Source organism: Mastigoproctus giganteus, chromosome 11 (assembly GCF_048544385.1).
Source record: "Mastigoproctus giganteus isolate SK-2022 chromosome 11, ASM4854438v1, whole genome shotgun sequence".
In the NCBI taxonomy this organism is placed as follows: Eukaryota; Metazoa; Arthropoda; class Arachnida; order Uropygi; family Thelyphonidae; genus Mastigoproctus; species Mastigoproctus giganteus.
Genome location: NC_143585.1, coordinates 145,490,278 through 145,517,020, shown reverse-complemented (window position 1 = coordinate 145,517,020; position 26,743 = coordinate 145,490,278). Strand labels below are relative to the sequence as shown.

Genomic DNA, 26,743 nt, shown 5'->3' with positions numbered 1-26,743 from the left:
ATGGCTGATAGTGCACCTTCCTTCCATGTTTTTCTAGGGTGTCCTTGCCTTCTCTTCCCCTTGTGGTATCCACTCATATATAATTTTAGGCCATCTCACTTCATTTATGTGCAGATGTCCAAACCATTTCAACCTCCTATTTTTTATTCGTTCTATAATATATTCATATGCATGGTATACATCTTATTTCCTCATTTGTTATCCTCTCTAACCTAGAAACCCTAGCACTCCGATGTAGATAGTCCATCTCTAGGGCTCTAAGTTTCTTTTTTCACCCTCTTTCAGTGTCCACGCCTCACATCTATAGCAAAGTACCAATTCCACTAATGACTGTCCGATATGTTTTTTAGTTCTACAGGAGATATCTTTTTTTGTCCCACCATATTAGAGTTTAGGGCACTAAGAATCTTCCTACTTTGATGAATTCTTGTGTAAACTTCCTCTTTCCCCAATCCTTCGTTAGTTAATCTACATCCAAGATATTTGAAAAAGTCAACAGGTTTTAGATGTATAGACTGTGTAACTTTCAATTCATCAGGATGTTCTGCTGTGCTTAGGTATTCTGTCTTTGTAAAATTGATATTGAGGCCCCATTGGTCATATGTAAGATGCAATTTTCTCAACATGTATTCAAAATCATAAGCTTCTTGTGCAATGATAATCTGATTATCGGAAAAATTTAGACTCAAAAGATATCTGTCATTAATTGGTACTCCCATTCCATAACAGAATGTAGATTCTTGTAGAGCATATTCCAAGAAACCATTAAACAATAAAGGTGATAGGTAAATCCTTGTGTCAGCCACTTTTTTGGATAGATTGTGTTAGATAAAGTTTTCCCAACTTTAATATATGCCACGGTTGTTATCAGGGGCCTAGATCCAAGGCGAGAAATTCATCCAGAACAATGTTCCAGAAGAAAGGGCCAAGGATTTAATCCTGTGGGTAGCCTTTATTCACAGGCATGTCAATTCCTGGAACCTTGTGCATACTGAGACACTTCTGTCTGTAAGGTAGCTGTTTATTATCTTATAGAGGTTTTGTGGGGCATTTGCCTGGCGGAGTCTCCTAAGGACGCTAGGTCACCAGAGTGAGTCAAACGCCCTAGCAAAGTCAATAGAGATTGCCAGCATATATTTTTCCTCTGAGTTTTTAACTGCTGTCAGTAGGTGGTGGTAGAGTTGCCCTGCTTAAAACCATACTGATTGTTGGAATGTAAACCTGCTTCTGTGTAGTATCGAGCTAATCTGCTATATATTTTCTGCTATATATTTTGTATATTTTCTGTAGTATACAGAACTATTGGTCTATATGATTTGGGATCAGTAGTGGTTTTCTCAAGGTCTTTGAGAATTAATCTTAATACAGCTTTTTTCCATATTTTTAGGAATATACCTTCTGTCATACAGTTATTATATAGTGCTATTAATTTGTCTGGTGCTATTTCAGCAAATTTTTTGATAATCTCAACATCTAAGCGGTCAAAACCAGGGAATTTATTGTTTTTGGTTTTAGATAGTGCTATTTCTAAGTTTTGTGTAGTAAACAGAGGTTCAATATTGTCATTGTCATATTCAGTGTTTTTTTTTTTTTTTTTATAATGTGTAGCTGGGTGGGGGAATGATCCCCAGTTTCAGTCTAAATAACACTGTCTAGGATGTTGTTTACAGAATCAGCCCAGCACAGGGTTTGGGGGTTTGACAGTAGTTTCTAGGACATCTTGTCTTGGCAGCTTGTTGGTCACTATTTTGTAGACAACTCCCAAGGGTTATTGTTTCTAGTAGTTCCCACCAACTGCCTCCAGCATTCCTTTTTTTTTTGTCTCTTATGAGGACTGTATACTGATTCCTGAGAATTCTATAGGAATCTCTGTGCATCCACCTCATTTTGTGGCCAAGATGTTCTGGCTCTTTAAAAATTTTTCCTCACCTGGTTCACGAGTATAGTCAGTTCATGACACCCCCAGGGGACTGTCTGCTTCCTCATTTTTTTTTCTTGGGATAGACAGGATTGCTGTTTTTGTTAAAATGTTTGTCATAATCACTGCTTGCTCGTCCTGGCTACAGTTGCCGCCTGGTCTAGACCACTCATTTTCCTGTTTTACAGCTCAGCTGCTGTATGTTCTTTGAAAATCTGCCAGTTTGCCTTTTTTTTTTTTTTTTTTTAAGTTTGATATCCAACAAAGAGTGTTCGGTTGTTGTAATTGCCTGTTTAGTTTGAAGCGGTGGCTCTATGATCTGATGTTTAAGCTGGCTTGACCTCAGAATTGAATTGGTGGCAAGAGTGACATCAATGTCACTCTCCCACAGTACTGTTAAAAGCTGGTAAGTTATTAGGTTGATTTATCACTTGAAAGGGTGAAGTGGCTATAAAATCTGATAATATCTGGCCATTGTGTGTGCCTGCTCTGTCTTCTGTATGGCTATGCCATAGCTTACCAGCAGTTGATATCAGCACACACTATGATATTTGCAGTAGGTAACAAATTTATAACTGTTTGTAAGTAATCTATAGTAAGGTTTGTCTTCACCTGGTCTTGCATAAAGAGATATAATATAGAACTGTCCTACTGCACTTTTGATATGGGCACACACTGCCACTGGGGAGCAGAGGTGACCCACCTTTGTGACTGTAAGCTTGGCATTTTTAACTGCTATTGCTGTAGAGGTGTATTCTATTATTTTCTAGCCTCTTGGGTATTCATGAACCCTACCCATATATGTGCATAAGGCTCCTGTAGCACCAAGATATCGATATTATTTTCCTCTTTGAGTTTGAGCTGATCTACAACAGCCCTTGCTCTCTGAGAATTCAATTGGATGAGATTTAGAGCCCTAGTCACATTTATGTTTTCAATCTGGACCATAATTGTCCTAGATTTTATAAGTTTTACCATTTTTTTATAACAGGGGCATTTATCATCCCTGATAAATGTGCATAGTCAGTCAGTTGTGCTGCCATGCAGGTAGCACATTTTGGCTGCTGAGACTAATTTTTGCAACTAATTTTTGTAATCGTTGCCAGTTACTGCACAGTGACCACAGATGGGTTCTTTCTGACTGCAGTCTCTGCCAGTGTGACCATATTTATGGCAGTTAAATCTTTGGATAGGGAAATGTTCCCTAAATCTATGTCTGGTCCAGCCAGCATAGATTCTCTGTTGTCCCTGCAATACCTTCCAAATTGTCAGTGTAATTTCTGCAATTATATTGAGCTGTCTGTTCCTTTTATTTTTTGTTGTCCTTTTCAGCAGGAACTCTTGATTTTCTGATTAATCTGGTGCATTTATTCTTTTCTCGGCCTTGTAATTGCATAAAATAATCGGTAATGGTATCAAATCCACGTGTTACAAGTTGCAGCTCCGCTGAATGAGAGGTTTTTTAGCCATATTTAGCCGCTTTATTGACCAATTGTTACATCACATTATTTTCTATAAGTAGCTTATAGTCCTAGTCAGGATCGTTAGTTTATTCTGAATTGAGACAGCGAGATTTGGAAGTTAATTAATACTTAAGTGTCCATAGATTTACCGTTCATAACTTGCTGCCATTGTTATACGATACGACGTTATATCCCGAACTAGATAGTGTTAGTATAGTATAGTATATAATATAATATTGTCAATTAATCAGTAAAATCTATTAACTCTGTTACATTGTCAATTAAATTGTACTTTTAACTAAATACATATAACGACTTAGATTACAAACGAAACATAATTAATGTAATTATTACATAACTTGATACGGAAGTTATATAAACAGAACTCGTAGATAATATTGATACTGAAAATATATATATAACGCTATAACTGTGTTGGGATACAAGGTTAGGGTTATAATTTTGTACTGGAATTGAAATTTTATTGAGCACAAAAGGTGATATAGTTGTACACGTTGGCACTAATGATATTAAGAGTAGGAGACCGGCAGAATTACTTAACAACTACAGGTCACTGTTGAAAAAAACTGGGAATTTGGGTTAATTTGAAAGTGTCTGCAATTCTGCCCAGACACGATAGGAGGGAGTATATGATGAAAGCCTTGTCGATCAGTTCTGCCCTGGAAAGATTGTGCAAGGCTCAAGGGGTAGATTTTTTTCAGCCTGGTCTGTACTTGTTAACAGAAGGGACTGCTTCTACAGGGATGGGATACACTTAAATAGAAAGGGTGCAAGAATATTTGCTGATGCTATCGAGGCAGTGTTAGGTGGGTCGGAAAACTGCTAGCTTGGGGGGGATACAAGGACTAATAGATTAATAGTAGCCACTGGCAGAGGTGAAAGTGATTCTTGCACTGCTTCTATTGGAATTTGGAGAGTACAACGTCTACAGATAGGAAGGGAGGAGGGGTTATGCTATTAGTTAAGAAACACATAAAATCCAAGGAAGTGAAGCCAGTCAACATCGCTGGACAGTGCAGTGTCGAGTCAGTTTGGTGTGACATAAGCATTGGGAGATCAAAATTGACAGTAGGCCTAATGAAAATAGGACTATAGACCTAATGACTCTGATGAGTGTAATAAGAAACTGTACAGGGAAATAGAGTGGGCCAGTAAATCAGAGAGGCTTATAATGGGGGGATTTTAATTTCCTGGGTATTGACTGGAATTTGTGGGTTGGTCACTCAGACACTAGCAAGGCTTTTGTGGATTTATTGGATGATTGTTTTCTACATCAGCATGTTTGGGAGGCAACTAGAGGGAGTAATACTCTTAATTTGATTATCAGTAGTGATTCTTCATGCATTAAGAATCTGCAGATAGAGGAACCACTAGGTGGCAGTGATCACAGTGTGCTGAAGTGGGATTTACTCAAAGAGGTAACAACTGCCATCAGGGGTAAAGGGAAGGATTATTGCTTTTGTAAAGGCTACTATGATGGTCTGAGACAGTATTTAAATTCTATACAGTGGGACCAACTGATGATGTTACCAACAGCAAATTCAAAATGGGAAGCATTCAATCTTTGAAGCCACTAGGCTTTACATATCAACTAAGAAATATTGTTCAAGGTTTAGCCTAAATTGATGTCAGATGAACTAATGAAACATATGGCAGAGAAGAAAAATGCATGGGATACATATAAATTAACACATGACACAGAAGCCTATGATAGATATAAGTTGATCTGTAACCAAGTTATAAAGGAGGTTAGGCAGGCGAAAGCAGATTACGAGAAATCTTTGGCAAGGGATGCAAAGAAAAACGGCAAAGAGTTCTTTACTTTTGTAAACTCTAGAAGGAAGAGGATGAATCAGATTGGTCCACTTGATATCGATGGTTGAACTGTTGATGATCCTGCTCTAGTGGCTAACAAACTAAATGAGTATTTTGCATCTACATTCACACATGAGAAGTTGTTTAGGGAGGGGATTGCCAGTGGTGAATTGAACTCTGGAAGTGACATAGATGATTTTTTAATAACTGAGAGGAAAATGGAGGAGAAATTGTTGAAGATAAACATAAAAAATCCACCTGGGGTGGATGGGATCTATCCAGTTATATTAAAGGAGTCAGCAAAGGAAGTAAGCAAACCTTTAGCCATAATTAAGAGAGCTTCCTTGGACTAAGGGGAGGTACCTGTAGACTGGAGATGTGCAAATGTGACCCCAATTCACAAAGGAGGATCAAAGGCTGACACAAGCAAATTCACAAGATTGACTTGGGAGATATGCTAACATAGCAGCATCTAGTGGCAGAAAACTCTACTATTTACAGTTTATGCTCAGGGTCACCAATCCAGTAACTTTTGGATATCCCATCACAAATTGTTCACAGAAATTCATTAAGACCTCAGCATATTTTTTTACTCATTTTCAGAAATCCATTAAAAGACCTTTCATCAACAAGAATTTATGTTATTCATCAGAGTAAAGTCGCCGAACATTTTATCAAAACAAACAAGTTGTTGAGTGTGCAGGCAATAAGCAAATTATGTGCATCTTGTAATTTTAGGTAAATGTATGTGTGGAGATCAGATTACTTTGTAGACAGTTACATTTACTGCAGTATGATTGCCTGATAATAACAACCAAATAATACATATGCCTGATAGTTACTTTTTCTAAAACAAAAAATTTGCACAGTAGCTATAGTTTGCCACCAGTAAGTTTGTCCATCATCAACCTTTCTCTGATTATTATTACTTCCAATTTACTTATTGTAAAGATTAATTTCAATTCTGGGCTTGTGTTATTTCTTTTTGCAGATATGCCGTTGCACAAGCTTGTTAAGATGAAATTCATATAATCTTGTTTTAATACTTTTTAAATTTATTGCCAAATTATAAATATTTGGTTGTATTTTTCATGTGGTAATTTTTTCTGTTGCACCCTCAGAATTATCCGAATCACATACATGATACAGATAAGTGGGGGGGGGGGGAATTGCATTCCTGAAGAATAAATGAAGATCATACAAGTATGTCTTCATTTATTCTTTATGCTGGCAGTCTTAAAAATATTTATGACGTATTATGTATTTTATTGCTTTAGCTTTTTTCTAAATTTTTTTTTTTTTTTTTCTTGTGAACTTATGTGTAGCATGTAGAAATGTAAGAAGTCTTCTAAGCATTTAAAGGTTAAATGTCGCAATAAAGGTGAAAAGATAAAAAAATAATAATAATAAGAGAAATTAGTTTTGGATAATTTAAGTTGTAAGGCGCGCTATAGCCCCAGTAGCTTGGGCGCCATTGAACCCCCATCACACACACACACGGCCCTCCGTAGCCAGGTGGAAAGGAGCAGCACTGCGTAGCACGCGCTTCTTGATTAGACCGGGGTTTGAGCCCGTCACCACCAATTTTTGATAAGTTTGAAAATCCGAACAAATTGGAAGTCTGAACTACCCCAGTCCCAATTAGTTCGGATTATCGACGCTCTATTGTATATATACAGTCGGACCTCTCTTTAACGAACTTCCATATATACAGTGGATTTTTCTATGTAATGAACTGTTTTGATTTCCCCTCGGACATTACATTGAAAATTGTTTCTGTATAACGAAGAAAATTTCCATATAATGAACTGATTTCGACAGACCCAGGTACGCATTCTTCACACCTCTGGCCTTCAGGCAGTACGACTTATGCTGTAGAAAGCACGAATTACGAACTAAAAGGATTAAGAATTAATCCTTTTAGCTTTTAAGAGCTAAAGGGATTAATTCCATGAATTAAGAGCTAAAACATTTTACAATTTAGCGGTTCCGGTAAAACCCTGCTGGAGGAAACTGGCCAACCACGGTGAGAGATAGAAAAAGATGGAAGGTTTTGGGAGAGGCTTTTGAGCAGTGGGTTAGCAATGGCAAAAAAGAAGTAAAACCTGTACACTGCTGTTCTGAGAAGTCACGCTGGTCAACTGTTATCTATGCATCCAACCACGGCATTGGCATATTCCCGACACAGACATTGGGTCTGATCAACCTGTTTTCTACTATAATTACGCTATTAGACAATTAGGAGAGAGAATTAAAACAGATGATTTTCCTCTATCCCAGAAATTCATCTGTTGTTTCAAAAAAAAAAAAAGTCATTCATGCTTTCAATAAATTTCACCTGTCTCTGTTTACATGGTAGGTACAAGTTGCTCCTAAATTTTTTTTTTTTTTTTTTTTGCTGCTGTAAAAGTAAGCTTACAATGTCAGAGGAAATCCTTGAGTGTAGCATGAAAAAGTGGAAGTGCTTACTTAATAGAGTAGATCGGGGTATTAAAAAAAAAAGGAATTGATTTAAAATTTGGTATTTCTGCCAGTAGTGTGTTACCCATTCTGAAAAACTGTTTCCATTTCCAAACTGTTTTTGGAAATGGGACACAGTCAGAAGCATGCGAAATTATGCCTGTATGAAGATGTAAATTAAGCCGATTTTAACTGGGTGAAGTTGATTCGAGACCAAAACATGCTGATATAAGGCCATTAATAAAAGAAAAGGCTAATCTACTCCCCAAATTCTGGATTCCTTATATCCTTATGGCACCACATCTCTGTTATCTCAACAATATCTGCCTTTAATGTCTTGACCAGCACTTCAAATTCATCAAATTTATTTATATACTCCTAGCATTGGCGAACATGGAAGTATATATGCACCTGTTTTTACTACCCGAAGACAGCTCATGTATTTATTTGTTCCATGTTGACTCCCAGCAGTTCTAAAAATCCCTACCACCCTTGCTTCCCAGACTGCTGCTCATTCAAATAGCAGCAGGGCAAGAATCACTTTCATCTCTGCTTGCAGCCATTATTAATCTATTAGTTTGTGCATCCCCAAGCTATCAGTTTTCTGACACACTAACACTGCCTCGATAGCATCAGCACATATTCTTGCACCCTTTCTATTTAAGTATCCCATTCTTGTAGAAGCAGTCTGTCTTTTTAACACACAGACCAGGCTGTGAAAAATTCTACCCCATGAGCCTTGCAGTCTCTCCAGGGCCAAATTGATTGACAAGGTTCTCATCATGTACTCCCTCCTATCGTGTCTGGGCAGAATTGCAGACACTTTAAAAAATGTAACCTAACTTGCAACTTTTTTTTTTTCAACATTGACCTGTACCTGCTAAGTAATTCTGCAGATCTCCTTCTCTTAATGTCATTAGTGCCAATGTGTACAACAATATCACCTTTTGTGCCCTTAAAAGATGATATCTGTCCTACAAAATCATCAACTTTTGCCTCTGGCACACATATCCTGGTCCTGTTTGACCTATCCTTTTTGAACAATGTATATTTCCCATTTTCCTAACAATAGTCACCACCAACAACTAATTCGTGGGACCAGTGCATTCTGCCTTGGGGATTGCTGCTGTTGCCTGATGATCTAGTACAAGGTCTGGCATTGATGTGAGCAGCTGAGAGTTTGATGGGCCCCCAATTTTATTCCTTCAAGGGCCTCCAACCTGTTCTTCAAGCCTTTCATAGAAGCCCATAATGCTGAGTTTGCACCTAAATTCCTTACACTCCTCCTAAGGCGCACTATAGCCTCAGCAGCTTATGCGCCATTAAACCTCCATAACACACACACACACACATCTTTGGCAATATCATGTCCTGTTCCTGATATCCACAAACATCAAACAAGCAGTACATTTCAAAAGTCTGTAATTCAGAGGACAACCCCCAACACAGTTCTCTCCCGAGCCACAGCACTCCCACAACCTTCAGCATTTTGCTTTACTGCTCTGGTCTGAGGCACGATTTTGATTCAGTTTCAATACTCTTAAAAATACTACACTGGACTTATATCCAAATACAGTAATACAGTACATATATATTTCTGCATTGAGCTTACGATATATGTATTCTGTATCTCCTACCAAGTTTACATTGTATGAATTCCGTATCTCCTATCACATTTAAGTTATTCGTATTAAGCTGTGATGTTAAATTTGTAAATTCCAAGTAGTTATAATAGATAATAAATTTAACTATCTATTGCCAACCTACGTGGTTTGAACTCTCATACGAGCTATTTGCAACTACAGGTGACCCCCCACTAACGCTGATGATTTGTTCCTGAAAAACAGTGCACTAAGTGAATCAGTGCTAGTGAAGTGAGTGCCGTATTCCCATAAGGTAACATATGTATTTGTGAGTTGCAGTCTGTTCCATAGGATATTTCCTAATCAATAATAAATGGTACTGAAAATATGCGCAAATGTCAGTTAAAATATTTAATATTCAAATTTTTGTACATATAAAATATTCTACATTATATACTTATATGGTAATAACCTACTTATATGTTAATTACCACATACTTATGAGGTAATTAACTAAGTAAAGTCATGAATTTATTAATCTGATGGCCCTGTGCTCTTGAGTTTTCGTATCTTTGGACTGAAAAATGTGTCGATTTTGGGTTTTTTCTAAAAACATCTATTTTCAGTTTTCCACTGTCACTCACTGTAATCTCAAATTAAAATTTTGTAAGAAGATAAAATTTCTGTGCGTTAATTTTGCAGGTTCCTGACTTATTGATTAAGGCAGTAAGAGGTCTAACCTTGCAAAAAGCAAAGTTATGTTTATGCCCATGTTTATTTTGAACTAACTCACATGTGGAGCATAAATTTAACTTGAGTAACAAAGTTCATTCTGGTACTATGGATGTTGTTAGTTTGAATAAATTTAAAGGTGGAACTAGCCAAGTTATTAGAGGGATTGGACAGGTGGTGTGTGTGTGTGTGTGTGTGTGTGTGTGCGCGTGTGCGTGTGCGTGCGTGCGTACGTGCGCGCGCGCGCGAACACACACACACACACACACACCTTTATTTATCTATTTTTTTTATCCTGTATACCCTTGCTTTCTTGAATCATTTGCCACTACTAATACTAGTGCATTTTTATGATTTAGTTTTACATTAATTACATTTTAAACAGCTACTAATAAATTTGTTCACTAGTGTTATTTTTATTAATTTGAGCAGGTCAAAATTAATGACATTTCTGATGAAGAACTTCTTCATTTGTGCCATAAGATCAGTGCAGCTTATCAAGGTATGATGGGTTTTCTTAATCCGAGATTCCCTTGGTTTGTTTCATAACAACTGTGATGAATCACTAAATTGTGATTCATTACAAGTTTAATTTTTTCTTGAATTTCTAAATAAATTATTAATTACATTTTAACCCTTTTTTTTAAATCAGCACATTAAATTTTCGCCATGTATAATTTCAAATATGAGTGTCCCACGAGTTCTAACATTTTTCTTTCTTTTTTTTTTAACTGCAAATTTTGCTCCAATTAATTCAGAATTTTGTGGGACATGAAACTGACCAACGGTGCTATAAAATGAAGGAATCAGAAGAGAGCAGTAAACAAGTACCTCCAGAAGAAGGCCTTGAATGCATAAGCCATACGTGTGCTAATTGGGTAGACACCATGGGAGAGCTTGTCATTCATAGGCTACTGTTAAGAAGTGGACATATGAATCTAAGCATGGTAGATTGAATTACTCCAATGTCATTACTCCAAAAACCATCACTATTGTCCACAAATTAGCATTAGCATTAGTAGAGCCATTTGATGCAAGAAAGCAAGCTTATGCAGCATCAGCCAAAAAAAAAAAAAAAAAAAAACCACTTCCACTTCACCCCTCTGTTCGTTCAAAATAACTGTCCAGCTGAGCCTTAAACTTATTTAGGCTATCAACTCCCACGACAAGGGATGGAAGTCTGTTCCACCAACTAACCACCCGCTGGCTAAAGGCAAATTTCCGCATGTCTATCCTGCATCTGTCTTTCCTCAATTTGAATTTATGCCCTCTCAGGTGATTATTCTGAGCGAGAGGAAGAATCCCATCAGCATTGAGCATGCTCAAACCATTCAAGGCTTTATACACCTCTATCAGATCACCTCGCTGGTGCCTAGTCTCCAGACACTGTAATTTGCAAAACTTAAGCCTTTCTTCATAAGAGCACCTATTTATTCCATTCACTAATCTTGTTGCCCTTCTCTGTACTCATTCCAGCAGCTCTACATCCTTCTTGAAATGAGGCCTCCAGACCTGTATACAGTACTCTAGGTGTGGCCTGACCATTGCCTTATACAAGGGAATAATCACCTCCTTATCCCTGCTAGAAAAATTCTATATATCATTGACAATACACCATGAGCCACTCTAGCATCCCGTCTGCACTGCTCAGAGAACTTCATTTCTGCCTGCACAACCAGCCCCAGGTCCCTTTCATTCTCTACCACTGTCAGTGTAGTACCACAGAGTTGATACGTTGCTCTGGGGTTGCTGTTTCCCATGTGTAGTACTTTACATTTGTCAATGTTAAACTTCATTTGCCACCTCTCAGCCCATCTGCTCAACCTTTCCAGATCCTGTTGCAGCAGCATAGTGTCAGTACTGTCCTTGACAACCCTGCCTACCTTTGTATCGTCTGCAAACTTGGACATTAAGCTTGATATACCATCATCAATATCATTTATGAATACAGAAAACAATAATGGACCCAACACTGAGCCCTGAGGGACTCCACTAATAACATTAGTCCACGACGAGCAGTGTCCATTGATTACCACTCTCTGTCTTCTCCCCCTCAGCCACCCCTTTATCCACAGCAGCAATTTGCCTCCAATGTCACACTGCTCCAATTTGTGCAGAAGTCTCCCATGTGCAACAGTATCAAAAGCCTTTCTAAGATCCAAGTATATAATATCAAAGTTATTCCCTGCATCCAGTTCTTTTGTGACTGCATCATAGTATCCAGTCAAATTGGTCAGGCAAGACTTCCCCTTAACAAAACCATGCTGTGTCCGAGCTATAACTGACGTCTTGTCTAAATGATCCCGCAGTGCTTCTTTAACTAGTGCCTCCATTAATTTTTCTGGAACAGAAGTTAAACTCACAGGTCTATAATTACTTGTGTCAGCCTTTGATCCTGCTTTGTGAATTGGGGTCACATTTGCACATCTCCAGTCTGTGGGTACCTCCCCTGAGTCCAAGGAAGCTCTCATAATTATGGCTAAGGGTTTGCTTACTTCCTCTGCTGCCTCCTTTAATATAACTGGATAGATCCCATCCACCCCGGGTGCCTTTCTTGTGTTTATCTTCAACAATTTCTCCTCCACTTTACTCTCAGTTATTACAAGATTCTCTAGCTTACTGCTAGAGTTGAATACACCTCTGGCTTTCCCCTCGCTAAATAACTCCTCATGTGTGAATGTTGATGCAAAATATTCATTTAGTAGCTACCTGAGCCAGGATCATCAACAATTGACCCATCGATATCAAGGCGACCAATCTGATTCATCCCCTTCCTTCTAGAGTTTACATAAGTAAAGAACTCTTTGCTGTTTTTCTTTGCATCCCTTTCCAAAGATTTCTCGTAATCTGCCTTCGCCTGCCTAACCTCCTTTGTAACTTGGTTACAGATCAACTTGTATCTATCATAGGCTTCTGTGTCATGTGTTAATTTGTATGTATCCCATGCATGTTTCTTCTCTGCCACATGCCTCATCAGTTCATCTGACATCCATTTAGGCCTAAACCTTGAACAATATTTCTTAGTTGGTATGTAAAGCCTAGTAGCTTCCAAGATAAGTTCTTTGAATGCTTCCCATTTTGCATTTGCTGTTGGTAACATCATCAGTTGGTCCCACTGTATAGAATTTAAATACTGTCTCAGTCCATCGTAGTCGCCTTTAAGAAAGCAATAACCCTTCCCTTTACCCTTAATGGTAGTTACCTCTTTGAGTAAATCCCACTTCAGCACACTGATCACTGCCACCTAGTGGTTCATTTATCTGCAGATTCCCAATGCATGAAGAATCACTGCTGATGATCAAATCAAGAGTATTCCTCCCTCTAGTTGCCTCCTGAACATGCTGATATAAAAAACAATCACCCAATAAATCCACAAAAGCCTTGCTAGTGTGTGAGTGACCAGCCCCCAAATTCCAGTCAATATCTGGGAAATTAAAATCTCCCATTATAAGACTCTGATTTACTGGCCCACTCTATTTCCCTTTTCAGTTTCTTATTATACTCATCAGAGTCATTAGGCCTATAGCACACTCCTACTCTCAGTTTTGATCTCCCAATGCTTATGTCACACCAAACTGACTCGACACTGCACTGTCCAGCGATGTCCACTGGCTTCACTTCCTTGGATTTTATGTATTTCTTAACTAATAGCATATTAATTTAAGAGTGACTTCCAATTGATGATCAAGCAGATTGTCAAGACTGGTCAAAAAAACAAACAAAAAATGCGTGGCAATTAAATAATGAGGCTGTTGCAGTGAAATAAATATAATGAAATAATTTGCATAGTACAAGTTGTTCCTTTCAAAGTAATTGCTTGGGCTTGGACACTCTGTTCATATGTTTCTTCAAAGCACAGAAACACTTCTGGATGTCATCTTCTGTAAACCCTTTTAATACTTTGGTCATTTTTTTCTGAAAGTCTTAAATGAACTGAAAGTGGATTCCTTTAAGTACTCTTTTCAGTTTAGGAAGAGAAGGTCACGAGCAGCTATGTCTGGCAAATAGGGTGCAAGTTGACACACATGGGGATTTGTTTTTTGGCCAGAAACTTGCAAATAGAGAGTGTTGTGTGCTTGAGAAGCCTCAGAGATGTCTTGATGGGGCATCTGCCCATTCTTCCACATGTGAAGTTCAGGTTTCTTCATTGTAGTATGTTTGATTGACAGTCTGATTTAGTGGGACGTAGTCAGCTGTAATAATTCTATTAATATCAAAGAAAACAAGAAGCATGGTTTTCATTTTTAATTTTGATATTCTTGCTTTTTTTTTTTTTTTTTTTTTTTTTTTTCCCCTGTCTTGGGGTTGGGGAAATTACAGTACTAAGAAAATCTGGACCTTGAAAAATTTTTTTTTCAAAACATCTTCACAAACTTGGAGGCTTCTCATTCCTTGATCTTCACTCTAAACCTTTAGCACCATCTTCACTCATATTTATCAATGCCTAAATTTTCAGTTAAAATTTGTTTGTTTCTTTGTCCATATATGAGTTTATGTCATTCAACCACATGAACTCTTGACATAGTATCTTTCCATAAACTTGATGTAACAACCCATAACTTTCAGTTGGTGTTAGTTTTGTTAAAATTTTGAGGTATAATTTTTTTGGCAAACTGCAAAAGCACATAGTAATGAAACCTGGCTCACTGCAAAGCTAATGAGCTCGTTAGAGCGAGACTTGGCAGACAACCAGAGAAAGGTTCGAGGTCAAGTGTCATGCCTTTGTTTCACAGGTTTGCGCTTAGTATGTAGTGATGGAATGCATGTGCAGTCTCATTATTTAATAGCCATACCTTGCATGATCAAATTATGACAGGTCACATGGGGATAAGAAAGGTTTCTTTGCTCTCTGTTCTAAATCTTATTAGATGCAGAAGAATTCTTTTGTTGTTTCAGGTCCACCACCACCACCGTCCCCAAACTAATCAGCGGTCTAAACAGTGGAAACATGCCACCTCCCATTTACTGAAGAAACCCACATCTCTTCTTCTCTTTTTTTTTCACACAGGAGAAATCATGGCATTAGGCTTTTGGGATTCTGAAGGGATGGTACTCATTGATTTCCTCTGGAACTTATTATTCCAGTCTGGTGATTTAATTAAGAAATAAATTCAAATTGGAAAAATGGATGCTCTTTCACCAGAACAATGAGCCAAGTCACACCTGCCATTGCCACGACTGCATTCTACAATTGCAGGTTCTGGTTACGTCAGCATTTCCATTATTCATCCAAACCCTCTTGACTCTCATCTATTTCTTAACCTCAGATAAAATTTGACCAGTATCTAGTTTGTCACTTACAATGAGATTTTGTCAACTTTTGATGTACCTTTGTTGATCAAACTTGAGGAAACGTTTTATCAGCTGGGATAAAAGCTATTTTCCACTGCTGAGCCATGTTTAGTTACAAGGAGACTACATTTAGAATTAATCCAAAACTTCAGGCAGGTCCCTTCTTGGTTATGTTTAAACCTTGTGGTAGCCCCTTGTATGATTTGGTTTGGTTTGTTATTTGGTTTTTTTTTAGGAGCATTAGCAGCTAAGGTCATATTGCTCTAGGATATGCGGTGGTCATTCTCTGACCTTTCCACATTCACCGTATTTGGTGGTGACGGGTTCGAACCCTGGTCTAATCAAGAAGCGTGTGCTGTGCACTGCTGCTCCTTCCCACTTGGCTACGGAGGCATGCCCCCTTGTATGAAAATATATAATTTTTAATAAATTTCTACATTAACACTAAAAAAAAAATTCTCAACTTATTAAAATGTCAAAGAATTACTCAACACAAAGATTACACTATTCCACATTTTGATAAAAAATTCTCTGGTCTTTTCTCAGAAAAGGGCATTTCTGAATCGTTTTGTAATGCTGATTTCAAAAATGGCTTCCGTTTGTTTTCATCGTGTCAGGTTTCTTCAAAAGTTATGAAAGAAAATTTGATTTTTCACAAATTTTTATTTATTTTGGCAGAATTTGTGCACTGAAATTATAACAAAATGCTACTTTTATATTTAAATTCATGTTGAAAACACTATTAAAAAGAGCAGCGTGATAAAGAGTCAACTAAACTCTCACCTCTCATTTTAAAAACTGATCTACAATAAATAAAATTTTCACTTCTTTGATTTTCTTGAAGATCCAACTTTACAGTCTTCCTTCAGCATCTAGCAATGGTCAACCATCGCGTTGACATTCCACCTTCAATGGTACCTCATCGCCTTGTCTTTAATGTTGTGTTGAAACCGCTCACCCTGTTCTTTACTAACACTTCGTAGATTTTCTGAAAAGTAGTCGATGTGAGAGTGTAAAAAAAAATGTACCTTGACATTCACGTTGCGCTCCAGCTCCTTGAAGTTTACCAACATATTTTCAACCATAGTCATGTAACCGTGTTGTTCCCTAAGGGTTTTCAAAGACATTTTACTCACCTGAAGCTAATCGATGACTGTTTTTCTCTTTTATTCATAGTTAAATCTCAGTCCCTCATCAGTTTGTGTATTTGAGGTCCAACAAAAATACCTTGTTTTAGCTTCTCTTGGGTGATCGATGGGAATTCCGTACTAAGGTAGTTGAAGCAGGGACTATCATGAGGTAAAGCTTTCACAAACTGTTTCATCAAATCCAGTTTGATTTGGAAGGAGGTCAGATTTTTGGTCTGGTAGTGGTTTAGAACTATGTTCTTTGATCCAGGTAACAGATTGCCCCTCTTTATTCACAGTGCTTACTCTTTCCCGAACTGCCCCATGCACACAAAAAGCAAAGTATTTTTGTGTAGCCAGATTGCTGTCCAAATAACATGCCTATCACTTCAAAATCAGCATAGACCAACCAACCAATCAACCATGTTCTTCATACTTAATATTTGTCAACTTCAAGTTCTCATATTTCTTTCAAATGCACAGAGTGAGCTATTGGAATTCTGTAGTTACTGCAAAAAATCATAGGATCATCCTCAGAAAAGTAGGGGACTAGTTTTAGTTTTCTGTGTCTGTACTATGAAAAAAATGACCCATGTGCTAGAAGATTTTTTGATTTAAGTCTAGAAGCAAGGAGTTCTGCATTATTTTGGTAAATTTAAATCTCTTACTAGATCATTGAGTTCATGCTGTTAAAACAGTTGAGGGGTTGACTCAATGTCTCCAGGTGTGTAGACTTCAGTTTGATCTTTGGAAGCTTCACCTTCGGCACTCTCTGCTGCTATTTTTTCAAATATAAGTGGAGGGCATGGAATATTAGGATTTACAATTCCTTCTTACTCTTTTCATTGTATCCCTCTACATCAACTGAGCAAAAGTAATAGTCATCACATTGGTTTGTAGGCTCCCACCAAATCATGGGAATTGCAAATGTCTGGCATAGCCTTCTTTTTACCATTTTTCCACAATCTTAATGCTTCAATACAGGTTTGGCAAACTTTATGTGGAGCCCATTGTTTATCTTGGTCACAGAGTTTCACTCCAAAATAAGCATAATACGCATATTTTACAAAAACTGTAATATCTTGTGTTTGCTTGAGGACTATATAATTTCCACAAATATAACAAAATAGGTTTGGGTGTTCAAACACTTGCACGAAGACATTTTACTCGCTTTTCAGCACAAGTTTTATATGATAACCTGAAAAATAAACTGAACTCACATTGATAAACAGTGCTGCATGGAGCTCTCAAGATCAAGAAGAAAATGATTGAAGGCAGCTTTGCCAACGTGTGAAGATTTGGTTTACAAATTCCCAGCATGACTTAATACATTCAATAATTATTCTCATGATGTCAACTAAAGTGATTTGTCTAAAAAAGGTATCTGATAGGAAAAAATGTGATATGCCTTGTAGGAAACATAGGAATCTGTTTTGGTTCACAGAAAATCAACAAAGTTTGCCCAACTAATTGTAGATAGTGGCTTTAAATACGAAAATTAAATGGTTAAAGCTTTTAAATATTTCGCACAACCATGTCTCAAACACATTTCCAGCAGGAAATGCATTTTTTTATCACTGCAGAGAATTTTGGAACAATGACAAAGAAAAGAATTTTATGTATGGGTAGTAAGCATCCCCTTAAGAATGTTTTGTTACTCTCTTACCCTCACAATGCACTTTCCTGCAGGAAGGCAACACAAACTCACCCAATTCTCTTTCTGCTCTCCATCCCTGACCTGCATATATTGAAAGCAAAAGTTAATTGTTGATAGTGTGTGTGTGTTGACTGTTTCTCAAGTCAGAATGTTTTTAGCATGTTTAAAGTAAAAAGTAGTCTCCAATACACTGAGAGAGGCTTTCTTTCATAGTATTTTTTTTTTTTTTTTATGAGAACCCCAAACACGAGAGGTATTAGAACCTATAGTACTTAGTACCGTGCTTGGGTTGGAGGTTGAGAAGATGAAAGAAGATATTTGTTGACATTGGACTTGAACTTCTGTAGATTGTAATTTTCAGGAAATACGTATGAAGGAAGGTTGTTCCAGAAAACGGCAGTTGAATGAATAAATGAGGAAGATGAAAAGTTGGTTCTGTGGGTTTGAAGTTGGACAGTAAATGGATGTTGGCTGGCGGCGGCACGTGTTCGGACTGTTTTGAAAGAGAGAGCAGGAATTATAGAAGCCAATTCAGAAGAACAGTGCCCATGGAAGTATCTGTAGAAGAGGCATGCAGCAGAAACAGTACGTCTATGAGAAAGCGAGTGGAGAGACTCTGTTAGAGATGAATCATTAATTAACCTAACTGCCCTCTTCTGAATGGAATCAAGAAGCCTGAGAGAGGTTTTGGGGGCACCACCCCAGATGTGGGAACAATATTCCATGGCAGGGCGGATTTGCGATTTATACAGAGTGAGCAGCTGTTTGGAAGAAAAGTAACGCCGAGAGCGAAAGAGAAAACCAAGTTTTTTAGATGCAGAGGAAGCAATATTTGTAATGTGCTTGTGCCAAGAGAGTTTAGAAGTCAGGGTAATCCCCAAAAGAGATATATCGTTTTGTGTAGAAATCGGAGTGTCACTAAAGATAAGCATAGGAGCAGAAGAATCCTTTTTGCGAGATATAAGACAAGACTGAGTATTAGAAGGGTTGAAATCAACTAAGTTGTCTTTGCCCCACTGGAGAATTACCTGAAGATCGGCATTTAAGGAATTGGCAGCAGATTTTCGAGAACTTGAAGCTGATTGAGCAGGACAAGGTTTCTCAAAATGGAAAGTTGAATGCAATGTCCTATCATCGGCAAAACTATGGATAGGATTTCCAGTCAATGGAAGAAGGTCATTGATATACAAGAGGAAAAGAGTGGGGGAAAGAACTGAACCTTGGGGGACACCGGCATTAGTGGAGAAGTTAGAAGACAGACAGCCATCTACCATCACCCTCAGTGAGCGATCAGAGAGAAAACTAACCAATTACTAAAAACAGTTGGCAAACCATAAGATGGAAGCTTGTTTAGAAGACCTTTATGCCAAACCCGATCAAAAGCCTTTGAGATGTCAAGAGCAACTACTTGTGTTTCACCGAACCTTTCCATTGAATTAGTCCATAAATGGGTAACATAAGCCAGAATATCACCAGTGGATCGACACTGACGGAATCCATACTGGCGATCGTTGATCAGATGGAAGGTTTCTAGGTAGTTTAAGAGTTGGCGGTTAATTGATTTCTCCATTACTTTAGAAAGATTAGAAGTAATTGCAATGGGACGATAATTGGATGGGAGGGATTTGTCACCCTTTTTAGGAATTGGCTGGATATGAGCAAATTTCCAAGCAGAAGGAAAAACACCTTTGGAATAAGAAAGTGAAAAAAGGCGGCAAAGAATAGGAGTAAGTTCAGGAGCACAGGTTTTGAGAACAAGTGGAGAAATACCATCAGGACCTGGAGCTTTCTTAGCATCAAGATTCATCAAAATCCTTCTGATATCCTTTTGACGGAAGACCACAGGAGGCATTGAATGGAGCATGTTAGGAATGGTGGGAGGTGTTTTACCAAGATCATTAATACATGAGCTGGAAGAAAAATAGGATGCTAGCAGGTCAGCTTTATCCTTGGCTGAAGTGACAACAGAACCATCTGGTTTGGACAGAGGTGGGAGCAGAGATGGGCAAAAGTTGCGGCCAATAGCTTTGGCAAGAGACCAGAATGCTCGGCTACCATTAGGGCAAGAAGCAAGTTTCCTACTCTTAGCCTGTTCGAACTCTAGTTTGGACTGATTAATAACTGCTTTACAATTGTTGCGAGCTTTGGTGTAGGCAGAAAATGAAACTGAAGAATTAGAAACAAGCCAATTACGATATGCAACATTCTTCTCTTGGACAGCCTTAGCACATTTATTGGAAAACCAAGGTTTAGATAAAGGACGAGATTTTAAAGTGGAGTGTGGGATAAAGGATTCCATTCCTGCAAGAATAATTTCACTGACACGATCTGAGCAAACGTTGACATCAGAAGTTTTGAAACAGTAATCAGACCAAGGAAAAGAAGAAAAGAAGTCTCGCAGGTCATCCCATTTTGCATTCTTGTAATGCCAAACAATACGAGGTTGGGAATAGCCATGAGATAAAGGTTCCATTGGAGAAGAGACAATCACCAAGTTGTGATCTGAAGTGCCTAAAGGACATCTCACTTCGACCTTGTACTTAGAAGGGTTGTTTGTGAGAAAAAGATCAAGCGTATTGGCTGTATGATTAGGATTGTCCGGTATTCTTGTAGGTAAATGAACAATCTGTGCTAGGTCATTAGTAATTGCAAAAGCCTCAGCATCTCGACCTGCTGGGTCGGTGTGACTAGAAAATGGGAGCCAGCTGGAGTTGTGAACGTTAAAATCACCAAGGAAAATTACCTCACTGTTAGGAAAGTTGGACTGGAGAAAGTCAAGTTGCAAAGAGAGGAAGTCAAAGAGCTCCAGGTGATTAGTGGATTTGGGAGAACGGTAGAGACAACAGATGAATTTGACACAATGAGGTAGAGAGATTTTAAGCCAGAGAAGATCAAAGAGAGGAGATTCCAAATTGCCAAGTCTCTGACAGGGAATATCAGAATGGACATATGCACAAGTACCACCTCTGAGGCGAAAGGAATCATACAGCAAATAATTTGGACATCTGAGATGAGAAGTAGTTGAATCAACTGATAACTGAGATTCAGTCAGAAAAAGTACATGGGGTTTGGAAGACTGCAAGTGGAAATGGACATCGTTGAGATTGGAATTAAGACCACGTATATTTGTGAAATGAATTAGGAAGTCCTTGGGAGGTTTAGATCTTTTCGCAGATAAGCTTGCTCTATTATTTTGACAATTCATGATGTATTCAATAGTAAGAAAAAGTGGGTGGGACATGCTGTATGAAGTAATGAAATTTTTGGATATGGCGTACATGTGGTAAGAATATACCCAGATCCTTGACATAACGTGGCCTCGACAATGCTCCCCGCATACACACTACTCGGACTCCCTCCAGTCACTATCTGGCAGAGTAGAGGTAGCAAGATTATACACTAGCTGATCCTGAAGCCTCCTAGAAAGTTACCAATAGGTTTGGTCCGGTGTACTATCTAGCGGCCGGCCTGCGAACACCGTTTTAGAGCTGTACCCTCGAAATGTAAGGAATATTGGATCTCGCCACAACATTCATCATAACCTCAAAAATCATCAATCATACTGCATGATGGAAGAGATAGGGAAGGGTTGGCCGGAACTTAGCTCTAGAGACTAAACATGGTTTCCACCACTTCAAGCCTCCAATAAGCAAAGCGGTGGTATTTCACCGGTTGATGAGAGTCATCTACCACCTAGTACTGCCTGCTAACATAGAGGGGCGGCGTTCCTCCATGTGGTGTGGGCGCCACACCTCGACCCCTCGAGTATGGTAAAGAAGCATGTTTTACTGATAGAAGAATAGTTGACATAAATTCACAGCCTTAGCAATATGTGAAGAGAATGAAAACAGTCATGACCTTGAAAGAATCAGAAATGAAAATAGCTTGCAGCAGAAATCACCCACACATTTTTTTAAGAAATATGTGGCTGATTTCAGGCACTCAGCTTCAGTAAAGATTCCACTAAAGGAACAGAACAATAGTGGAGAAAAAAATCCATGTTGACAGATCAATCAATACTAGAAAGCAATTATGTTAAATAACATTGTGATACTACCATCAGTGAACTAAGGAAGACACTAGAAGAGAAGAAAATCTAGCTTTACCTCATTAAGAAATCTGATTCCCTTTGACGTTATCACTATCGTACCTGTCAGAGAAATAATGAGGTGAATCTTGATGAAACATCCTTTGCACTGTGAAGTTTTAGAGAATGCAAACAACTGTACCATAAACAATCTGATGTATCAGAGTGGACCAGGGTTCAAGTCTGTGACTGTTAAATACGATTATCAATTGCATTCATGATTTATTGTAAACTACCCTGACCTTGTGGTTGTACCGGAGTATAAACAAGAACAATTTATTTTGCAGATTGATGAACATATTATGGCCCAGTGTTATGTAAAAAAGCAATTTCTGCGAAAGCTTTCCACTCAAAATTGGCACACATAATATGCTTCTAACGTGCATGACACAAAATTGCTGAAGTGAAGGGATAATTTCTGAATGTTGACTAACTAATCAGAAATATGAAAAATGTTCTTGAAAGTACATACTTAGGTTATGGCTTTCAAGAATGAAGTACGTGAAGTAGTTTTGTCACCTGTTCCTGTTCTTACTTACTTACAAGAGTAGTTACTGGTTGAAAACCAGTGACTACTCTTGAGAAATTCGACAAATTATGAAAGTTCTCAGCCTCAATAAAAAGGAAGAAAGAAAAATCCATCTCAAATCTTGTGCTCTGATACAGATATTCAAGGAAAATTGATGTATGTGCCATTCCATGTCAAGGACCCATGGCCTAGGGGTACCTGCTCGACCAACTTCAATTTTGTTGAAACTTGGTGTCGATGTTTAAACAGGTTTCAAATTAAACTGTGCAAAATTTCAGTTCAAAATATAGTATGCTTGAGGCACCAGCACCTTTTTTTTTGTGGGGGTCACTTTGTGTTATGCAGAATAAATCACAAAAAAAATTTTTTTTTTAAGTGTTACTGTTGCACATAGGTGAGAGGTAGTGCTCTGAAACTTGGTATACCTAGTTAACTTTTGGTAGAGAGTGCAAAACGTTTGGTGTCCAGGCTCAAAAAACCTTCACATTTTTTACAATGCAGCCTAAAACTGTCACCAAAAATTTGTTGCAACAAATTTAAGCAAGACATTTGAAAGTCATAACTTTAAAATAAAAACCTTTGGTACCTTCTTCTTTGGACATTCCACTTATCAACTGCATGAATTCAGTCTAACTAAATATTAGCTCTTATACTTGTTTTTCGTATGAGATATTTTCCTTCAAAAATTGACTCAAAATTTGAAAGTCAAATTTGACCTATCTTAAGGGGCAAATAATATCTTAATGTGGAACACCTATTCTCTCGTTTTTGCCTCCACTGGAAATAGCAAAGTTTCAGCTACAAGAATAATGGTTTATCCGTTTTGTTTCTTTGCACTTAAGACCTTAAAATTAAGCCTAAACATCAAGTAGTTTTATGTGCCATATTGTTATTTTGTGATATATTTTTTGTTGCAGAACACTTCCTTAATCCTGCCTAATGTTTAGAATAATCTAGAAAGAGAGTATATTCTAGAATACCCAAAAATTATAGAATATTCTAGAATTTCAGAATATTCTACAATTCCGGAATATTCTACAATTCCATAACATTCTAGAATTTTCTTGAATTACAAAAAAAAAAAAAAAAAAACTTATGAACATAGGTTTTCATTACTTGCAGAATCATCCACTTATTAGTCAGCATGAAAGCCATGGAATCAGAAGATTTTGCTAGAGATAAGCTGGACTCATGCACCATCAGTCATATGGATAATTCTAAATGTCATGTGCTATCTTATACACACAAAACTGGGTTAAAATTATTTAAAGAATTTGAATTTGAAGAACAACAGCTGATAGGTCGATGTTGTGGATTAAAACTGGATGAAGAAGACTCAATTTGTCTACATCATGAAGCTTTGCTTTTGGCAAAATTTGAATTTTTGCAGCGTTCATGTTGCAATCCTTTCCAGAAGAAAAATCATATGGTGAAAAAAATTTACAACCAATTGATTTGTCAATGGCAGACTACCTGAAAGACCTAACAAAGGTAGGCTTAAAACCAGGCCAGAAGCTGTATCCTGCATGCCAAAAATAGTCTAACAGCCGAAAAGCAGCAACAGGGACATCATCTTCATCTGGATCAGACCATGATGACAAAATGCATGTGACTGAAAGCTTGAACACCACTTTGATGGCCATTGTTATTTCTCCTCTGAAATTTCAGCGAATGGCTAAGAGAGACTCACAAGGCTATGCCAAAAGGAAGGCAAGTCAAGTACAAGATGTAATTACCAGTAAAATTGCATCTATTGGTGGCTTGGATCCAAATGACATCATGGAGCCAAGTGCAAGTCATCAATGTGGAAATTGCTTAGATTACAATGAGTTGCTGAAAGAAACAAAAGAAAAGTTGATGGTATCAAGTCATTCAGAAATATTTCAAATATTAACACTAGCTTCAGTTAGTTGGTCCATAAAGAAAACAATGGAAGAGTTGTGTCTCAGAAAGAATGATCAAGAAAGCTAGAAAACTTAAAAGCAGAAGAAGGAATCATGACCATACCTGTTAAAAAAGCTTTCTGAGCAAATAAAGCAAAATTTTTTGAAGATAACGAATTTAGTTGGATATGGCCTGGAAAGAAAGATAACATTTCTATTAGAAATGCAGATGGAATAAAAATGCAAATGCAGAAGTGACTACTACTCAGCAACTTGAAGGAAATATTTATTACTTATTGAGATAGAAATGGATCTGACATTGGATTTTCTTAATTTTGTGAACTTCGGCCCAAGTGGTGTCACAGTTGGTGCACCAGGAACACATTCTGTATCTGTATGCACAATCCATCAAAATGTCAAGTTAATGCTAGCACCAAGTCTTGGTGAATATGTTTACAAGGTTCTCATTGGTAAAACAGTCTGTGATTTGAAGTCAAAATATTCTATGCTTCATCAGTGTGAAAAATTTCCAGGAATAGATGAATTAAAATTTCTAGAGAATATTTTTGAAAACAATGAACCAGAAGATATTATTGAATTCAAACAATGGATAAACACTGACAGAGATACACTGGACACAAAGCAATTAACAACAGAATATTTTATTGAATAATTGAGTAAAAAGATATTTAACCTTTCCTGTCATCACTACATTGCTAAACATCAAAGCTACCATTCAGTGGCATAGCTAGGTTTTTTTGGGCCCTTAGGCAAGAAATAATTTTGGGCCCCTTATTTTTATTAAAATAAATTTTAATTAGTTATAATATGCAAAAAAATGTTGAATCATTTTAATAACATAAATATGTATTTTATTTAAGATTTATTTATAATTTTGCAAACATCAAAAACATGAAAATTAATGTTACAATATGATACTGCTTATTAAATACAATTTGACAAACATAAAAAATTATACTATAACTAATAAATTTACGAAAAAAGTTAAAATGTTTCTTTTCACGCGTTTGCATTTGCGAAATCATTAATAATATTTTTTAAATCCATTTTACTGTCATATTTATGCTCAATAGCCAACACTGCAAGATTGCACAGTCTACTTTGTCTAATAGCATTTCTTTTACTATTTGTAATTTACTAAATAATCTTTCGGCAAAGGCAGCTGACACGGGCAGGGTAAAAAATACCACAATTAAAGAAATTTCTGAAAAATGACTTTCTAGGGCACTATATTTTCAAATTATGAAATGAAAAAATTGTCTGCTGATAAATCTTGTTTAATAAGTATGATTAAATTACAATATTGAATCAGCAGTTGGGGAGAGAGTATAGACGAATATCTTTTTTATGAGATTGTCACACTCACTTAATATATCAGCATTTAACGTAATATATTAAACTTTTTTCGGTTCTAGTATTGCAAAATAAATTTTTACTGACTTCATTCTTTTGAAACGATTTTTAATTGTATTATAATTTTGTCTAAAACATAGTATAAAACACTGATTTTAAAAAGCTGATCTCTATTATCAAACAAAAAATCTGAAGCTAATTCATCATACTGTCTTTTTGTTCTACGTTGTTTGTCTTCAACATACATTGCAAGAAAGCCAGCCTATGCAGCATCATCCAAAAAAATTTCACCCCTCCATTTCTTCCAAATGCCTGTCCAGCTCAGCCTTAAATTTATTTAGGCTAGTAGCTTCCACGTCAAAAGATGGAAGCCTGTTCCACCAATCAACTACCCACTGGCTAAAGGCAAACTTCTACACATCTATTCTACAACTGTCTTTCCTCAGTTTGAATTTATGCCCTCTCAGGTTTGTACTCTGAGCAAGAGGCAGAATCCCATCAGTATCGAGCCTGCTCAGTCCACCTCAATCAGATCACCTCGCAGGTGCCTACTCTCCAATTTGCAGGACTTAAGCCTTTCTTGGTAAGGGCACCCCTTTGTTCCCATCACCAATCTTGTTGCCCTTCTTTGTACTCGTTCTAGCAACTCTACATTCTTCCTAAAATGAGGCCTCCAAACCTGTACTCAGTATTCTAGGTGTGGCGTGACCACTGCCTTGTATAATGGGATAATCCCCCCCCTATCCCTTCTAGTAAAATTCCTATATATCATTGACAAGACTCCATTGACCTGCCCTGGCAG

General features: G+C 37.4%; 1 protein-coding gene across 3 annotated transcripts in view; it reads left to right on the top strand.

Moving 5' to 3' along the window:
* Window positions 1–26,743, top strand: part of LOC150078498 (tRNA:m(4)X modification enzyme TRM13 homolog) — a 376,145-nt gene that overhangs the window by 107,355 nt on the left and 242,047 nt on the right. For all 3 annotated transcript variants that reach the window (XM_090385143.1, XM_090385144.1, XM_090385145.1), the window contains exon 5: window positions 10,425–10,494. In XM_090385143.1, coding sequence (XP_090241269.1) covers window positions 10,425–10,494 — 70 coding nt within the window. The remainder of the gene's footprint in view (window positions 1–10,424; window positions 10,495–26,743) is intronic.